The 13941-nt window shown below is 38.3% G+C and overlaps 1 protein-coding gene across 2 annotated transcripts in view; it reads right to left on the reverse strand.

The window, feature by feature from the left end:
* Positions 1 to 372: 372 nt before the first annotated feature.
* Positions 373 to 13941, reverse strand: part of LOC105729955 (ankyrin repeat domain-containing protein 36B-like) — a 58287-nt gene continuing 44718 nt past the window's right edge. For both annotated transcript variants that reach the window (XM_064371313.1, XM_064371312.1), the window contains exons 24-30: positions 12495 to 13412; positions 10974 to 11126; positions 9383 to 9453; positions 8981 to 9074; positions 8441 to 8486; positions 7561 to 7977; positions 373 to 4274 (exon numbers count right to left, since the gene is read on the reverse strand). In XM_064371313.1, coding sequence (XP_064227383.1) covers positions 7868 to 7977; positions 8441 to 8486; positions 8981 to 9074; positions 9383 to 9453; positions 10974 to 11126; positions 12495 to 13412 — 1392 coding nt within the window. In that variant the 3' untranslated portion in view covers positions 373 to 4274; positions 7561 to 7867. The remainder of the gene's footprint in view (positions 4275 to 7560; positions 7978 to 8440; positions 8487 to 8980; positions 9075 to 9382; positions 9454 to 10973; positions 11127 to 12494; positions 13413 to 13941) is intronic.

Raw genomic sequence — 13941 nt, forward strand, 5'->3', positions numbered from 1 at the left:
CAAATCCTGACTTACCAGTGTATGGTCACTTCCCTGCTAGGACGGCAGGGCTAGCTCACTGCTGCCCCTCAGCACCTAGAGAGGGTCTTCGAATCACGAATTTGTTACACGAAAGAAGGAATGAACGGATGGATGTGTGACCATGAACCTTTTAGAACCAGCTTGCTATTTCCTCGCTTGGTGGGGGGGACACAAGAACCATTTATGATTCCTACTACCCCGATGTTAACCTGACTCCACTAGCCCTCACCAATAAATACCCTCGTTCCCCGGCCCCCTTCTCACCCTGACCACCTGTTTCCTACCTGAAGTGGGAGTGGGGTGTTCAGCCCTGTATTAGTCAAGGTTCTCCAGGGAAACAGGACCAGTGGGTTGTGTAGACAAAGAGATACATTTATTTTAAGGTTTGGCATGTGAAATTGTCAAGGCTGCACGTCTGAATAGACAAAGAGATACATTTATTTTAAGGTTTGACTTGTGAAATGGTCAAGGCTGCAAGTCTGAAATCTGTAGGGCAGGCCAGCAGCATGCAGCTCCCAGGAAGGGTGGATGTTGCGCTAAGTGGAAGGTGATCTGAAAAAGCAGAATTCTCTCTTCTCTCTTTCTCAGGGAAGTTCAATCTTTTTCCCACTCGCTGACTAGATGAGATCCTCTCACATTATGGAGGGTCATCTGCTTTACTCAAAGTTTACTGAATTCAATGTTCATCTCATCCAAAATATACCTTCACAGCAACATTCTGATTGATGTTGGACCAAGTAGGTATTGTGGCCTCACCAAATTGGCACATAAATTTACCAGCTTTACCAACACATCCACCATGGTGAGCCTCCAGCTAGTCCTGCCTGTAAAGTGCACCCTACTTTTCACTACACTTAACTCTGTGGGAAGAGCCAAGTGGGCCCCTCATTGTCCTCATTTTTACAAATTTCTTATAGAAACTCCATGAAAATATGACTTTGACTTTCTCTGGGGAACATAAACCACCTTTCCCTCAAAGTCCAACGACTATTTTGTGCATGTTTTACATTAAATGTTTTCAGGAACACAAAGACGCCCTCACATGGTTTATATTAGCTTCTCAAAGGTATCGGTGGAAGTTATTTTGAACAGAGATATCGGGTATTCCATTTCCCTGGGCCCAGCTGGCTTCGCCTACCCTCTCATTTCCTGCCGGTCTTCCAGCAGGTCGGGAAACAGGCTGTCCTGGGATGCTCCCGAGGCACGTTCACATCAGATAAGCAGAAGGACTGCAAAGCCCAGAGGGAGAACAAGCAGGCGTATTCACTCCTTTTCTTCCAGCAGGTCGGGAAACAGGCCGTCCTGGGATGCTCCCGCACGTTCACATCAGATAAGCAGAAGGACTGCAAAGCCCAGAGGGAGAACAAGCAGGCGTATTCACTCCTTTATCTCCTCCAATCCACGTGGTCACTGCAGAAAGCTTTCCATTGCTGGTGGCGGGTTTGCCGGACTCAGAAGCACATAACATATGTAAAGGAAAGATCAAATGAAACAAATGCAAAAAGTGCCTCGTGGCTTAATGGTTTGCAAAAGTCCCTCCTTACTTTCTTAATCATGGGCCGTGGTACTTTTCCTTCTTACCACTGTCCTACAACCCACTCTTTGCTCCAGGGTGTGTGACAGTTGCCTGAGCCTGTTTCCCACCCAGGGCCCCCCCTCTCTGTTTTAAGAGCCCACGTTTCCTCCCTCATGACCATTTTGAGTGTTGCCCCAGCTGGCCTCATAACTGTGGGCGCCATGTATGGAAAGCCCATATGGACAGTCAGCCTCCAAATTTTGTTTTCATCCTTGCAACAAGCTTGGCCACAGATATTTCCTCCCCTCTTATAGATAAGTAAACTGATTCTGAAAGCTTAGGTACCTCGGCCACAGCTACCCAAGCAGACAGGGCCAAGGCAAGATCAGGACTCAGGTTGGCCGATCCCAAAGCCCTGTGGTCTCCGGCATGCTGAGGCAGAAGTGGAGAGTGTCCTTCTAGTTCCTCTTTCTCTCTCCTTCTCTATGAGACACCTGGTCTTAAGAGCTGAAACTCTCCAGCTCCTCCCCTTCTGCCCAACATTGCTTTATTTCAGATCAGATTAATAAAGTTATCCATGATGAGGTGTGAATAACTGAGGTTGATAATGTATTCCTTCTCCCTGGGGTAGTACGAGAGCTTGGCAAACTGTTTATCTCTGCCTGAGGCCCAAGGAGTGACACCTTCTCATCACCCCAAAACATTACAGTTCTGCATGAACCAGGGGGTTCATATCTGGTAATGAAATTTGGTGTAAGGGCATGTGGCTAGGGGAGGTTTTGTTTAATTTCTATTTGTGGGAGCACAAAAGAACCTTCCTTCCTCCTCTAGGAGGCATCACCCTGTAGCATGTTTTGCTCATGAGCTTGCCTGAGAGCCTCTCTTGGGGAGAGGTCAGGGACATATTCTCTGAATTTGAGGCAGGAATGCAGTCTCATTTACTTCTACGTGTCCACAGGGTCTGGCACATCAGAGAGGCCCAAGAAATCCTCGGTGAGCAACTCTTGAGTTAATGAATAGGCTCATTTGGTTGCTCATCCAAAACAAGGTTGTTGAGTATCTCTGGTATGTTGGCCACTCTGCAATGTGCTGGGGACACAGGTGAAAAGATAGACATGATTTCTGCCCTGAAAAGATAGACACAAATCAGGGGAAGCAAGACAGTGTGAATGTGACATACGGCAGTGACCTACCCCTGCCTGAGGCTCAAGGAAGGCTGTGGCAGGGCTCAGTAGATGCAGGGCAAGCAAGGAACTGTAAGAAAAGAGAACAGCATGCACAAAGGGCTGGAGGTGGTGGACGCTGCGTGGTTGAGATACTGCAGGTGTCCGGATATTGCAGATTCTACATTGTAACCAGAGAATGTTGCAAAATGGGAGAAGAGAGGATCCTAGAGTGTTGGGCCAGATCCCAAAAGGTCTTGTCTGCTAGTATTTTTCAAACTTGTCTTGACCGTAATTCACAGGTTAAAAACAATACATCTTACAATCAAACTCAGGGCACACACCTAGGCATGAATCCACAGTCACAAACAACACTTGCCCTCATCATGCGCAAACCACTCTAAAGTATTTCTATTCTATTCTGCTTTTTAAGTGCTGGTTATTGATTTTACAGCCTATGACTCTGCACACACCCTTGTACGTCATGGAAGGGCATCTGGACTTTATCCCAAGGTGAAGAGGGAGCCATTGATGGATTTTAAACCGAGGAGTGATGTGGTCTAGCTTCATTGGTGAGAGGACACTCCAGTCGCTGCAGAGGGTGGACTGTGGTGGGTATGAGGAGGGGTGATGGTGGGATTCTGGGGGAATTTTTGGCTTTTCTGTTTTCTATAATGTAACACTTTTATAGTGAGTATGTATTTTTATAATCAAAGAGAATAAAGATTTAAAAAAGTGCTTTAAGAAAAAATAATCAGAGGGCAAGCCTTGGTTTTGTGCTCGGAGTGCTTTCTGTCTCTTCCATCATTATACTGCCATCGGGCTTGCATTTCAAAGAGGAGAACTGATTTCTAATTCCAGTTTCTCACTGAGCACTCTTGAAGACTCTGGCCAGTTAAAACTAGAGTTTGGAGCACACGAGAAAGTTGGGTCAAATGGCTCCCAGCAACATGAGTCATTACTTCCAGACTTTGAACTGCTTCCTCTAACTAGTCACTGATTTACACACACAATGCAGATGATTCAAGTGCCAACAGCCAATAACCTATAAGCCAAATGACATTAGGCTGGGGCTGAAAGAAGTCAGGCAGCAGGCAGGCAAATCTTTTGAAGAAAACTGAACCCAAGATCCACAACCCTGGAACTATGTGCCATTGGACCTCCAACAACTCTGAGGATCATGGGTTGGACAAAAGAAATTTTTATTAAAACATGTTTAATTGGCTATTCGTGTACTTTATGTCAGAATTTCCTGTTTTGTTGTTTACTTCTTTTTACAACTGTAAATCTCCACTTTCATTCTCCTACCCTCAGATAGCGATCATCAGGATCATTCACTCTCTTCCTATATTTTCATTGCTTCCAATTTCTAGCTAGGGTGTTTGTGTTCAGGGCAGTGCCATGCGCACACAACATGGGAGGCAGGAAAGTCAGTTAACAATGTGTTCAAGAAACAAAAGCCAATAAAGAAGCATTAATATGATTGATTTGCCTTTGAGTCAGTGAACAAATATCATCCCCTCCACCCTTTGCCTCACCTGTCTTTTCTAATGATTTCATCAGTTAGTAGAGACCTGTTTAATGAGAAACAAAATATCATGTTAACAGCCTAGTAATACAATTTTGTTACCTTTCAGATTTTTTTTTCATTTGTCAGCATACATTCTTGTTTTGTTTTTGAGATGGAGTCACCCTGTTGCTCAGGCTGGAATGCACTGTCCTTATCTTAGCTCACTGAAACCTCTGCCTCCTGAGTTCTGTGATTCTCCCACCTCAGCCTCCTGTGTAGCTGAGACTACAGGTATTCAACACCATGCCCAGTTAATTTTTGTATTTTTAGTAGTGACAGGGTTTCACAATATTGGCCAGACTGGTCTTGAACTGACCTCAAGTGATCCGCCCGCCTCAGCCTCCCAAAGTGCTGGGATTACAGGCATGAGCCACTGCACCCGGTCAGCACATATTCTTGTAATGCCCCAAAACCTAAAATTCAATTAAAAAAAAAAAAAAGAGGAGAGAGATCCAAGATGGCTGATCACTAGCAGCTCAGGCTCGTAGCTCCCAGTGAAAGCACAGAGAACGAGAGGACGCCACACTTTCAGATGAATATTTGTTGCTCACGGACCAAGAGATTCCCAGCGGAGGAGCCCCACGGGTCGCCAGGGCGACTCTTGTGGCTGGCACAGCAGTTTTGCTGGCACCTTAGTGCGGCAGTTCTTGGTGCAGAGTCCAGATATTCCCGGGCAGAAAAGCACCATCAATCTTAACACCGCTGTTTTGGCCGGCGCAGTGGATTGCTCAGATTTCGGCGCTGGGAATCAACAAGTTGGACGTCTGCTCAGAGACGTAGTTAGAAAGTTGGTAATTACAAAGACGACAGAGGGATAAATATATAATGAAGGGAAGAAACCAGCCTAAAAAGGCAGAGAATACTCAAAATCAGAATGCCTCTCCCTCTGCAGGGGATTGCAATTCCTCATCAGTAATGGAACAAGGCTTAATGGAGAACGAGTGTGTTCCAATAACAGAAGCAGGTTTCAAAAGGTGGGTGATAAGAAACTTCTGTGAATTGAAAGAACTTGTTCTAACACAATGCAAACTAAGAACCTTGAAAAAAGGTTTGATGAAATGTTAACGAGAATGGACAATTTAGAGAGGAATATAAGTGAATTGATGGAGCTGAAAAACACAACACGAGAACTTCGTGAAGTATGCACAAGTTTAAATAGTCGAATTGATCAAGCAGAAGAAAGGATATCAGAAGTCGAGGACCAGCTCAGTGAAATGAAACGAGAAGACAAGATTGGAGAAAAAAGGATAAAAAGGAATGAGCAGTCTCCAGGAAATATGGGACTATGTGAAAAGACCTAATTTACGGTTGATAGGTGTACCTGAATGTGACGAAGAGAATGAATCCAAGTTGGAAAATACTCTTCAGGATATCATTCAGGAAAACTTTCCCAACCTAGCAAGGCAGGGTAATATTCAACTCCAGGTAATACAGAGAACACCACAAAGATATTCTTCAAGAAGACCAACCCCAAGGCACATAATCACCAGATTTAGTAGGGTTGAAATGAAGGAGAAAATACTCAGGGCAGCCAGAGAGAAAGGTCAGGTTACCCATAAAGGGAAACCTATCAGACTTACAGCAGATCTCTCAGCAGAAATCTTACGAGCCAGAAAAGAGTGGGGACCAATATTTAACATCCTTAAAGAAAAGAACTTTCAACCCAGAATTTCATATCCAGCCAAACTAAGCTTTATAAGTGAAGGAAAAATTAAATCTTTTGCCAACAAACAAGTACTTAGAGACTTCACCACCACCAGGCCAGCTTTACAAGAGCTTCTGAAAGAAGCACTATACATATAAAGGAACAACCAATATCAGCCTTTCCAAAAATATATCAAAAAGCAAAGAGCATTAACACAATGAAAAATTTACACCAACTAATGGGCAAAATAGCCAGCTAGCATCAAATGCCAGTATTAAACTTGTATATATTCTAATTGGATAAAAAGCCAAAACCCATCGGTATGCTGCATCCAGACCCATCTCACATGCAATGATACACAAAGATTCAAAACAAAGAGGAGGAAGATTTACCAACCAACCAGAGAGTAAAAATGAACAAATAAACAAAAAGCAGGAGATGCAATTCTCGCCTCTGATAAAGTAGACTTTAAAGCAACAAAGATCAAAAGAGGCAAAGAAGGACATTACATAATGGCAAAAGGATCAATGTAACAAGAAGAGCTAACGATTCTATAGACCATCAACGAGACAGAAAATTAACAAGGACATCCAGGACTTGAACTCAGACCCGGAACAAGTAAACTTAATAAACATTTATAGAACTCTCCACTTCAAATATACAAAACATACATTGCCACCTCACACCTATTCCAAAAGTGACTACATAATTGGAAGTAAATCACTCCTCAGTAATCGCATAGCATTTCGTAGGTTTAAATGAAATATTGGTTGGCTGCTTGTTTGTTATTTTCTTCCCTTATTCCTTCCTGTCTACATCATTAAGTATAATTATTGGTATAAATGAGGTTTTCAATACCCATTACTAAACTGCATTCTAGCCTGGGCAAGAAAGCAATACTCCCATTCTCTCTCTCTCTTTCTCTTCCTTTTTCTTCCTCTTCTTCATTCTTTCTTTCTTTCCTCCAAAAAAATAAAAATAAAAATAAACGAATCTGAAAAAAATTTTTTCTTTAGAACCTAAAGGTCAAGATTATTTAAATTGTCTTTTTGGGGCTTTTTATTGTCATACAGAATCAGGATAAAAAATAAATAAATAAATAAATAAAAAGAGAGAGAGAGAAAAAAACAACAACTAGTTATTGATTTAGATTTTACTCATTAGTAGATTCTAGTGCAGAAGCTATAGAGCCGCAGTCCCCAACTTTTTTGGCACCAGGGACCAGTTTTGTGGAAGACAAAATTTTTCCACAGATGGGGGTTTGGGGAATGGTTTCAGGATGATTCAAGCACATTACATTTATTGTGCACTTTATTTCCATTATTATTGCATCACAACACATAATGAAATAATCATACAACTCATCATAATATAGAATCAGTGGGTGTCCTAAGCTTGTTTTTCTGCAATTAGATGGTCTCATCTTGGGGAGATGGGAGACAATGATATATCATCAGGCATTAGAGTCTCATAAGGAGCATGCAACCTAGATCCCTTGAACATGCAGTTCATGATAGGGTTTTCACTCCTCTGAGAATCTAATGCCTTCACTTATCTGACAGGAGGCGGTGCTCAGGTGGTAATGTGAGCAAGGAAGAGTGACTGTAAATACAGATGAAGCTTCACTGGCTTGACTGCCATTCACCTCCTGCTGTGCAGCGTGGCTCCCAACAGGTCTCGGACCCCTCTGTAGCCTGCGGGTTGAGGACTCCAGCAATAGAGGACCCAGATTGAAATTTAGAGGAAGATAGAATGAAAAAGAAAGAATTGTATTCTTTATCTAAATGATTTCATAGTTAGCTAAGATAAAGTCAGTAAAAGTTGAAAAGTTTACCAGCATTAATAAGAATGAAAAATATGCACAATATGCAATTACTATTAAATATAATTTGCCCATAGTTGCACACTGAATTCCTTATCATGGTAGTTAAGTATCAGAGCTTCTGGTTTTCTCACTCTTCATTCATGTATTTACCAAGCATGTGCTGAGGTACTAGGACAAGCACTGGAATTACAAGATGAAGATGATACAGTCCACCGCTCAACAACTGTATGCTATAATCTGAAAAACAAACAGGCAATTCCCATAGAGAGTCATAGATACAATGACAGGCATTTATCAGAAGACACAGAAGGGATACTAGCCCAGGTTTGTGTCAACATTGTAGGCTTTTTGGTGGAGGTGATTCATAGGTTGATAACTGAAGGATAAAGAAAACACACGTAGGATAGAGGGAAGAAGTAAATGCAAAGAGCTGGAGATGAGGACGATCACTGTGGAGCTCCATGTAGTCTAGTGTGGCTGGATGCTAGAACAAAGGGGCAGAGTATGGTGAGTGGTTAACAAGGCATAAGTATACTCTTTCTTATGATTATGTTTTCACATTTTTCACTAAAGGGATATCAGAAAAAATATTTAATGCAGTTTTTATTAACCAAGCAATGGAGAGGAATACAGTACACTACTTACATTTTATTTCAGAAATCAATGATTTGAATTTAATTCATAAATTTTGGCAACATACCTTCATCTACTTCTGTAGTTTCATTTTCTTGCAACACATGTTGCATCTGAAATAAATCAAATATTACTTATAATGTTTCAGTCAAACAAAAGACATTACCATGTAAACCTGTTGTAAGTCAAGGAGCAACTGTACTGTAGATTGATCATTCCTAATCTAAAAATCTGAAATTCAAAATGCTCCAAAATCTGAAACTTTTTGAGCATAGACACGACACCACAACTGCAACATTCCACACCTTACCTCATGACAGGCTGCAGTGAAAACAGTGAAAACTGTTACCTGCAAAAAATTACTGTAAAACATTGTAGAGAATTACCTTCCAGCTATGTGTATAAGATGTATAAGAAACATAAGTGAATTTCATGTTTAGGTTCAGGTACCATCCCCAAGATATTTCATTAGGTATATGCAAATATTCCAAAGTCTGAAAAAAATCTGCTTCTGGTCCCAAGCATTTTGGACAAGGGATATTCAGTCTGTCCTACTGGAAAAATAAAATTCCTTTTCAGTATGATAGAAATTAAGAGATTGGCTTACCAAAGTTGAACTTTGCATGATTTTCTGAAGCTGCTCAATTTGGTCGTCTTGCTTTTTAATTATATTTCTTATTGTGGAATTTTCTATGTGAAGCCTAAAATGTGCATTTAAAAATAATTACTCTCATATACAAATGTTTTAAAATCATGTAAATTCTAAACAAACTTCTGAAGGTATAGTTACACAAATTCTTAGAGATTTTAAAAACAGATGTTTGGGCAACTGTGTCATTTTTCTACCTAGGAATAATGTAGAAAAATGATGTGTTTCAATATAGTTTACAAATGAAACTTTTCCTTGGCTTCACAAAGGCATACTTATTATCATAACTGATAACAATTCTCATACTACAGTGCTCTTTTGCTTTATAAATACTCAAGTTATTTAGTGTTCAAACCGTACTTTTGTACATAGCCTTCTATATTCTCAGCACATCTTAAAGTCGCTGTAAGTTGATCCTGCATTTCCTGAAACTAAAACAAAGAATTAAAAACAAACCATTTACATTTGGAAATGACCTAAATGTCCATCAGTAGATGAATAAATCAACAAAATATAATATATATAAAATATTGTTTTAGACTATCACAGTCTTTTTTATTTAAAAAAGGTCATAATCCAGGAAAAATCATCCCATTACCTGTTTTTTTGTAACTAATTTTACTGGAACACTGCTATACCCCTTCAATCCACATATTGTTTATGGCTACTTTCAGGCTATAACTGCAGGGTTGAGTTATTTAAGAGGGATCTTACGGCTCACAAAGCCTTAAATAATACTATCTGGCCCTGTACAGAAAAGTTGACTGATCCATTCTCTAGGACTAAAACACAATATTCTTCCTGCTTTTGAATGATATTTTATTAGATAAATACTCAAATTTACAAATTGGTAAAATGTGGAAAGATAAAGGATTACCTTATGGTAAGCATTTATATTTTTGAATTCCAAACACTACCACATCAACTATAATTTTAGTTTTTTGTATGTATGCATTTAGTTTTATTGTAGCAAAGCAACTTGCACATTTTTAATATTTAAAACTAAGCATCATCTTTCCTTTGTAGGAAAAGTTCAAGAAATTTTAAAAATAAGCAGGAACAAAATTAAAACAAAGTCCATTCCAAGTAAGATCTTACAGGATCATATTGACTCTCCCATTGAGTAGCAGGACTCAAGGCATCATTAAAAGAGAAGTCATTAAAAAGCATCATCCTAAACTGCAAGGTGTCCATTAAACATGCTAAAGGAGAAGCCCTGTTGTCTAAATGCCCACTTAACCCACCCAAACATCTCAAACTCACCCTTTGCTGATCTTCTATAATCCCCTTTTTAGTTTTTTTTAATAAACAAGAGAAAATAGATACATGTTGGCAAATGCTAACTGTCCATGTTCATGTAGAAACAGAGTGTACTCTCTGAGCCCAATACAGAGTAAGGATTTTCACCAAAATAAAAATTTATTCAGTAGAATGGCCTTTCTGTACAAAATTAACCTGAAATCTATGAAATAAGTATACACAGGTTCTTTATTCATTCAGAAAAGTAGAGATTAAAAATAAGATAATTTTCTGAAACATTCCATTAGACATTATCCTCTGAATTAATCTGGCTTTTCTCATCATGGCAATAGAGAAACCACTAAAAACAGACTAATAGGAAAAAAAAAAACCTCTCTGAACTTATGTGAGAAAGGATGCATAATTCTCAACTTTCCTAAGGTTAAATATTTAAGGAAAAAATATTTGTATAAAAATGGCAGAATGAAAGCCAGAGATTAACAAATAGGTGTATTATAAAGATAATAAAATTTTTATAAAATTACTTAGAATGAAAATACAAAAGAAAGGCATCCACTATAAAATTTTAATAAAATTACTTAGAATGAAAATACAAAAGAAAGCCAGCCACTAAAATTAGTACCCCAAAAACTTTATATTAGTTAACCACCTACAGATTAACTGTTGTTGGCATGTGAAGTTTCATACATACTTGACTTCTCATCTGGCCTGCTTTCTTCTTTGAATCCTCCAGCTTACTTTCTAAATGGACGGAGTGACGCAATGACGCATCCACCAAAGTTTTTGATGTTGATGCTTTGTGTAGGGCATCATCCCGTTTTTGTTGAAGTTGTCTCACAAGTACCTGATAAGATGTTATTTTTGTTACTGGTTTTACAAATCACCTTATTATTGAACCGTTAATAATATTTAACTCTAAAGTATACACTTTGAAAAATATCACCACACAGACAGATTCACCTTCTTTTCCTCATATGTACACATTCCTGTTTATTACTGAATCCCATTAAGGATACAGAAGGTGTTATCTTCCTATCAAACTAGTATTGTTACTCACGCAACATATTCAGCTCACTAGTCATTCCTCCCCTGTTGAATTTGTAGTGCTTAAAAACCTTCTGAAGTCTCAAAAAGAAATGAGTATGTGGGTGGGACTGATGGTAGTAAATTACACATTGTGGAATGATTTCCCTCTTTTTTTTATTAGAAACTCAAATCAACCTCAGAGTTCCTCACATTAAATCATCTGCTTAAATCCTTCCAATAGATTTCTATCACAGAACAAAAGTAAAATTCCAATGGCTTTAGATGATCTAAGTAACCTGCCCTCCACCTCCCGACCTGACCTCAGCTGCTGTGTCTGACTACTCCATTCCTACTCTACATGAATCCTGCCACTCCTCATTAGTCTGAAATCCTCCTTAGTCTGAAAATTGGGGCATAGCATCACAGATAGCTATGCCTCTATTTGTCCTAGACAAAGTTATATCCAAATGATAGTAATTAAGCCTTGATGTAAAAATTATAAGCAAATTTTTCATAAAAACAACAAAGTGAATTATAAATGCCAGTAGGAAGATTAAATCAAATACAGTTTGGCTAAAATTTACCACATTTTCCTCATACTATAAGTAAAGTTAGATGCCTTTAAAGGGTGGAATGATCATATCTATATATAATTTGAGATTGACATAGTTTCAGATTTAAGACGAACAGTTTCAGATTTAAGTCAAATTGACATGAAGAAAAACAAAACTGTACCAAGATATATTTAAAGCTACTGAAGAAAAATAATTATGACACAGGGAGTACACTTCGGTTCATCTGGAAAATCTGATATTAACTGTCAAAGTACCCCACTTAATTGAATAAATTTCAAAATACCATTTTAGGTATATGCATTTCCATATATCTGATTTATCATGGTCTTAAAATGTGGCAACACAAATACATTAAAATTATTATTTCAGCAGTATAAGACTACATTAATATTAGTCTATAATAACAAAATTTCATAAGTGACACATTGACTTTAATCAGAGGAAAGCATCTCTCAGTTCTAACTTTGATTTGCTGGAAACAAGGAATGTTTCTAAGCTGATATAGCAGATATATTTATCATATATATCCTTTTTTATATTCAACTAGATTCAACATTTAGCTGTAACCAAATATTACTTTAAATTTTACTTATATTTTTCTTGATACTCACTTCTCTTTCTGCTTTCTCTCTTTCATACTGACATTGTTTTTCTTTCAATTGATTAACTTCATTGATCAACCTCTGATTCTCTTCTTCTGGCAAAATACAGAGCTTTCTGCACTCAGCTTGAACATTTTGTACTCTAGCATCACATTTGGCTTGAATATTCATTAATGTTTTTTCTTGATTGTCAGCTTTGTTGTGAGCATCATTCAGTTGCTGTTGAAGCAACATACTTTGTCTATGTAGTTGACATAATCTTTCCTGCTTTTCTAAGCATTTTTCTACTTTATCTTGGCCATTTTTGTACATTTTTTCAATGTCCTTCATTTGACACTGTGTTTGATTTAGGTCTCTTTGCATGCATTCAAAAACCAAAGTCTTGGCTTTCAGAGCCTCTCTTGTGTAACAGAGCTCAGTTTCGAGGCTACTGGACTTACTCTCAGCTTTAGAAAGTTGCTGAGAAAGAATCAGAACATGAGAATTCAAATTTTCCTGTAAATGACAACATTTATCCACTGTGCCCTGGAAAGCAAGCTCTTGGTCTCTTTCTGATGACTGACTTTGATCATGATCACGTACAACAGCATTCAGTCTACAACGGTATGATTCAATTTCTCTTTCCAGTCTTTGGTTGCTTTCCTTTTCCTTCTCCAGTTTGGAATGGAGCACTGTGTTCTCATCTGTCAGAGCAGTAAGCCGTCCACTAGAACGGGCTATCATTTTTGTTAATGTTTCCCCAATCCATTTTAGAGTCTTTTGAAGGTCTTCATTCCTCCCTTTTATAATTTCAATGTCTTTTAAATATTTCTTTTCCAGGTTTTGATTTTTAATTGTGTCTCTTTCCATCCTAAGCCTGGCAATTGCATCTTGCATCAAGTGGTTTTTATGCAACAGGTCTTCTTCTTTTCCATGACTATCAGAAATCTAAGCAAAACAAAGAAAACTTTTAACTAGTACCCAATAGGATAACATATTATGATTGCTTCTGAAATTAAATAATAACCTGTACATTTATACAATGAGAGGGTTGCCATAACTGGATATCTAACTGGAAAAAAAAGTTGAGTCAAAACCTCAAACCTCATAGAGGTTTGAATTCCCCAAAGTTTAAAAATTTGAAGACAGTGAATCTATGAAGGCAAAAAAGAAACCACTAAATAATTTTTTTAAATCTCAGAATTAAAAAAAGGCTTTTACTGAATTACAACAAACCCCAAGGCATAAAGGAGTAATAACTGTAACTATTTTATAAAACTGGGTTAGCACTCTAACACCTAATCTATGCTTCTCCCTAGAGTAAGAGTCGTTAGCTTGGCAGATATTTGGACAGATGAATGAAATTTTCCAAATTCTTTAAGTTCCTTTTTCCTAAAATACTGTATTCTACTTTTCTAATATTGTTATGGTCAGTTTTAAGAATGACATTTACTGATAAATGATATATCTAGGCACT

Source organism: Aotus nancymaae, unplaced genomic scaffold (assembly GCF_030222135.1).
Source record: "Aotus nancymaae isolate 86718 unplaced genomic scaffold, 86718_ANA_hifiasm-v0.15.2.pri h1tg000131l, whole genome shotgun sequence".
NCBI classification, from domain to species: domain Eukaryota; kingdom Metazoa; phylum Chordata; class Mammalia; order Primates; family Aotidae; genus Aotus; species Aotus nancymaae.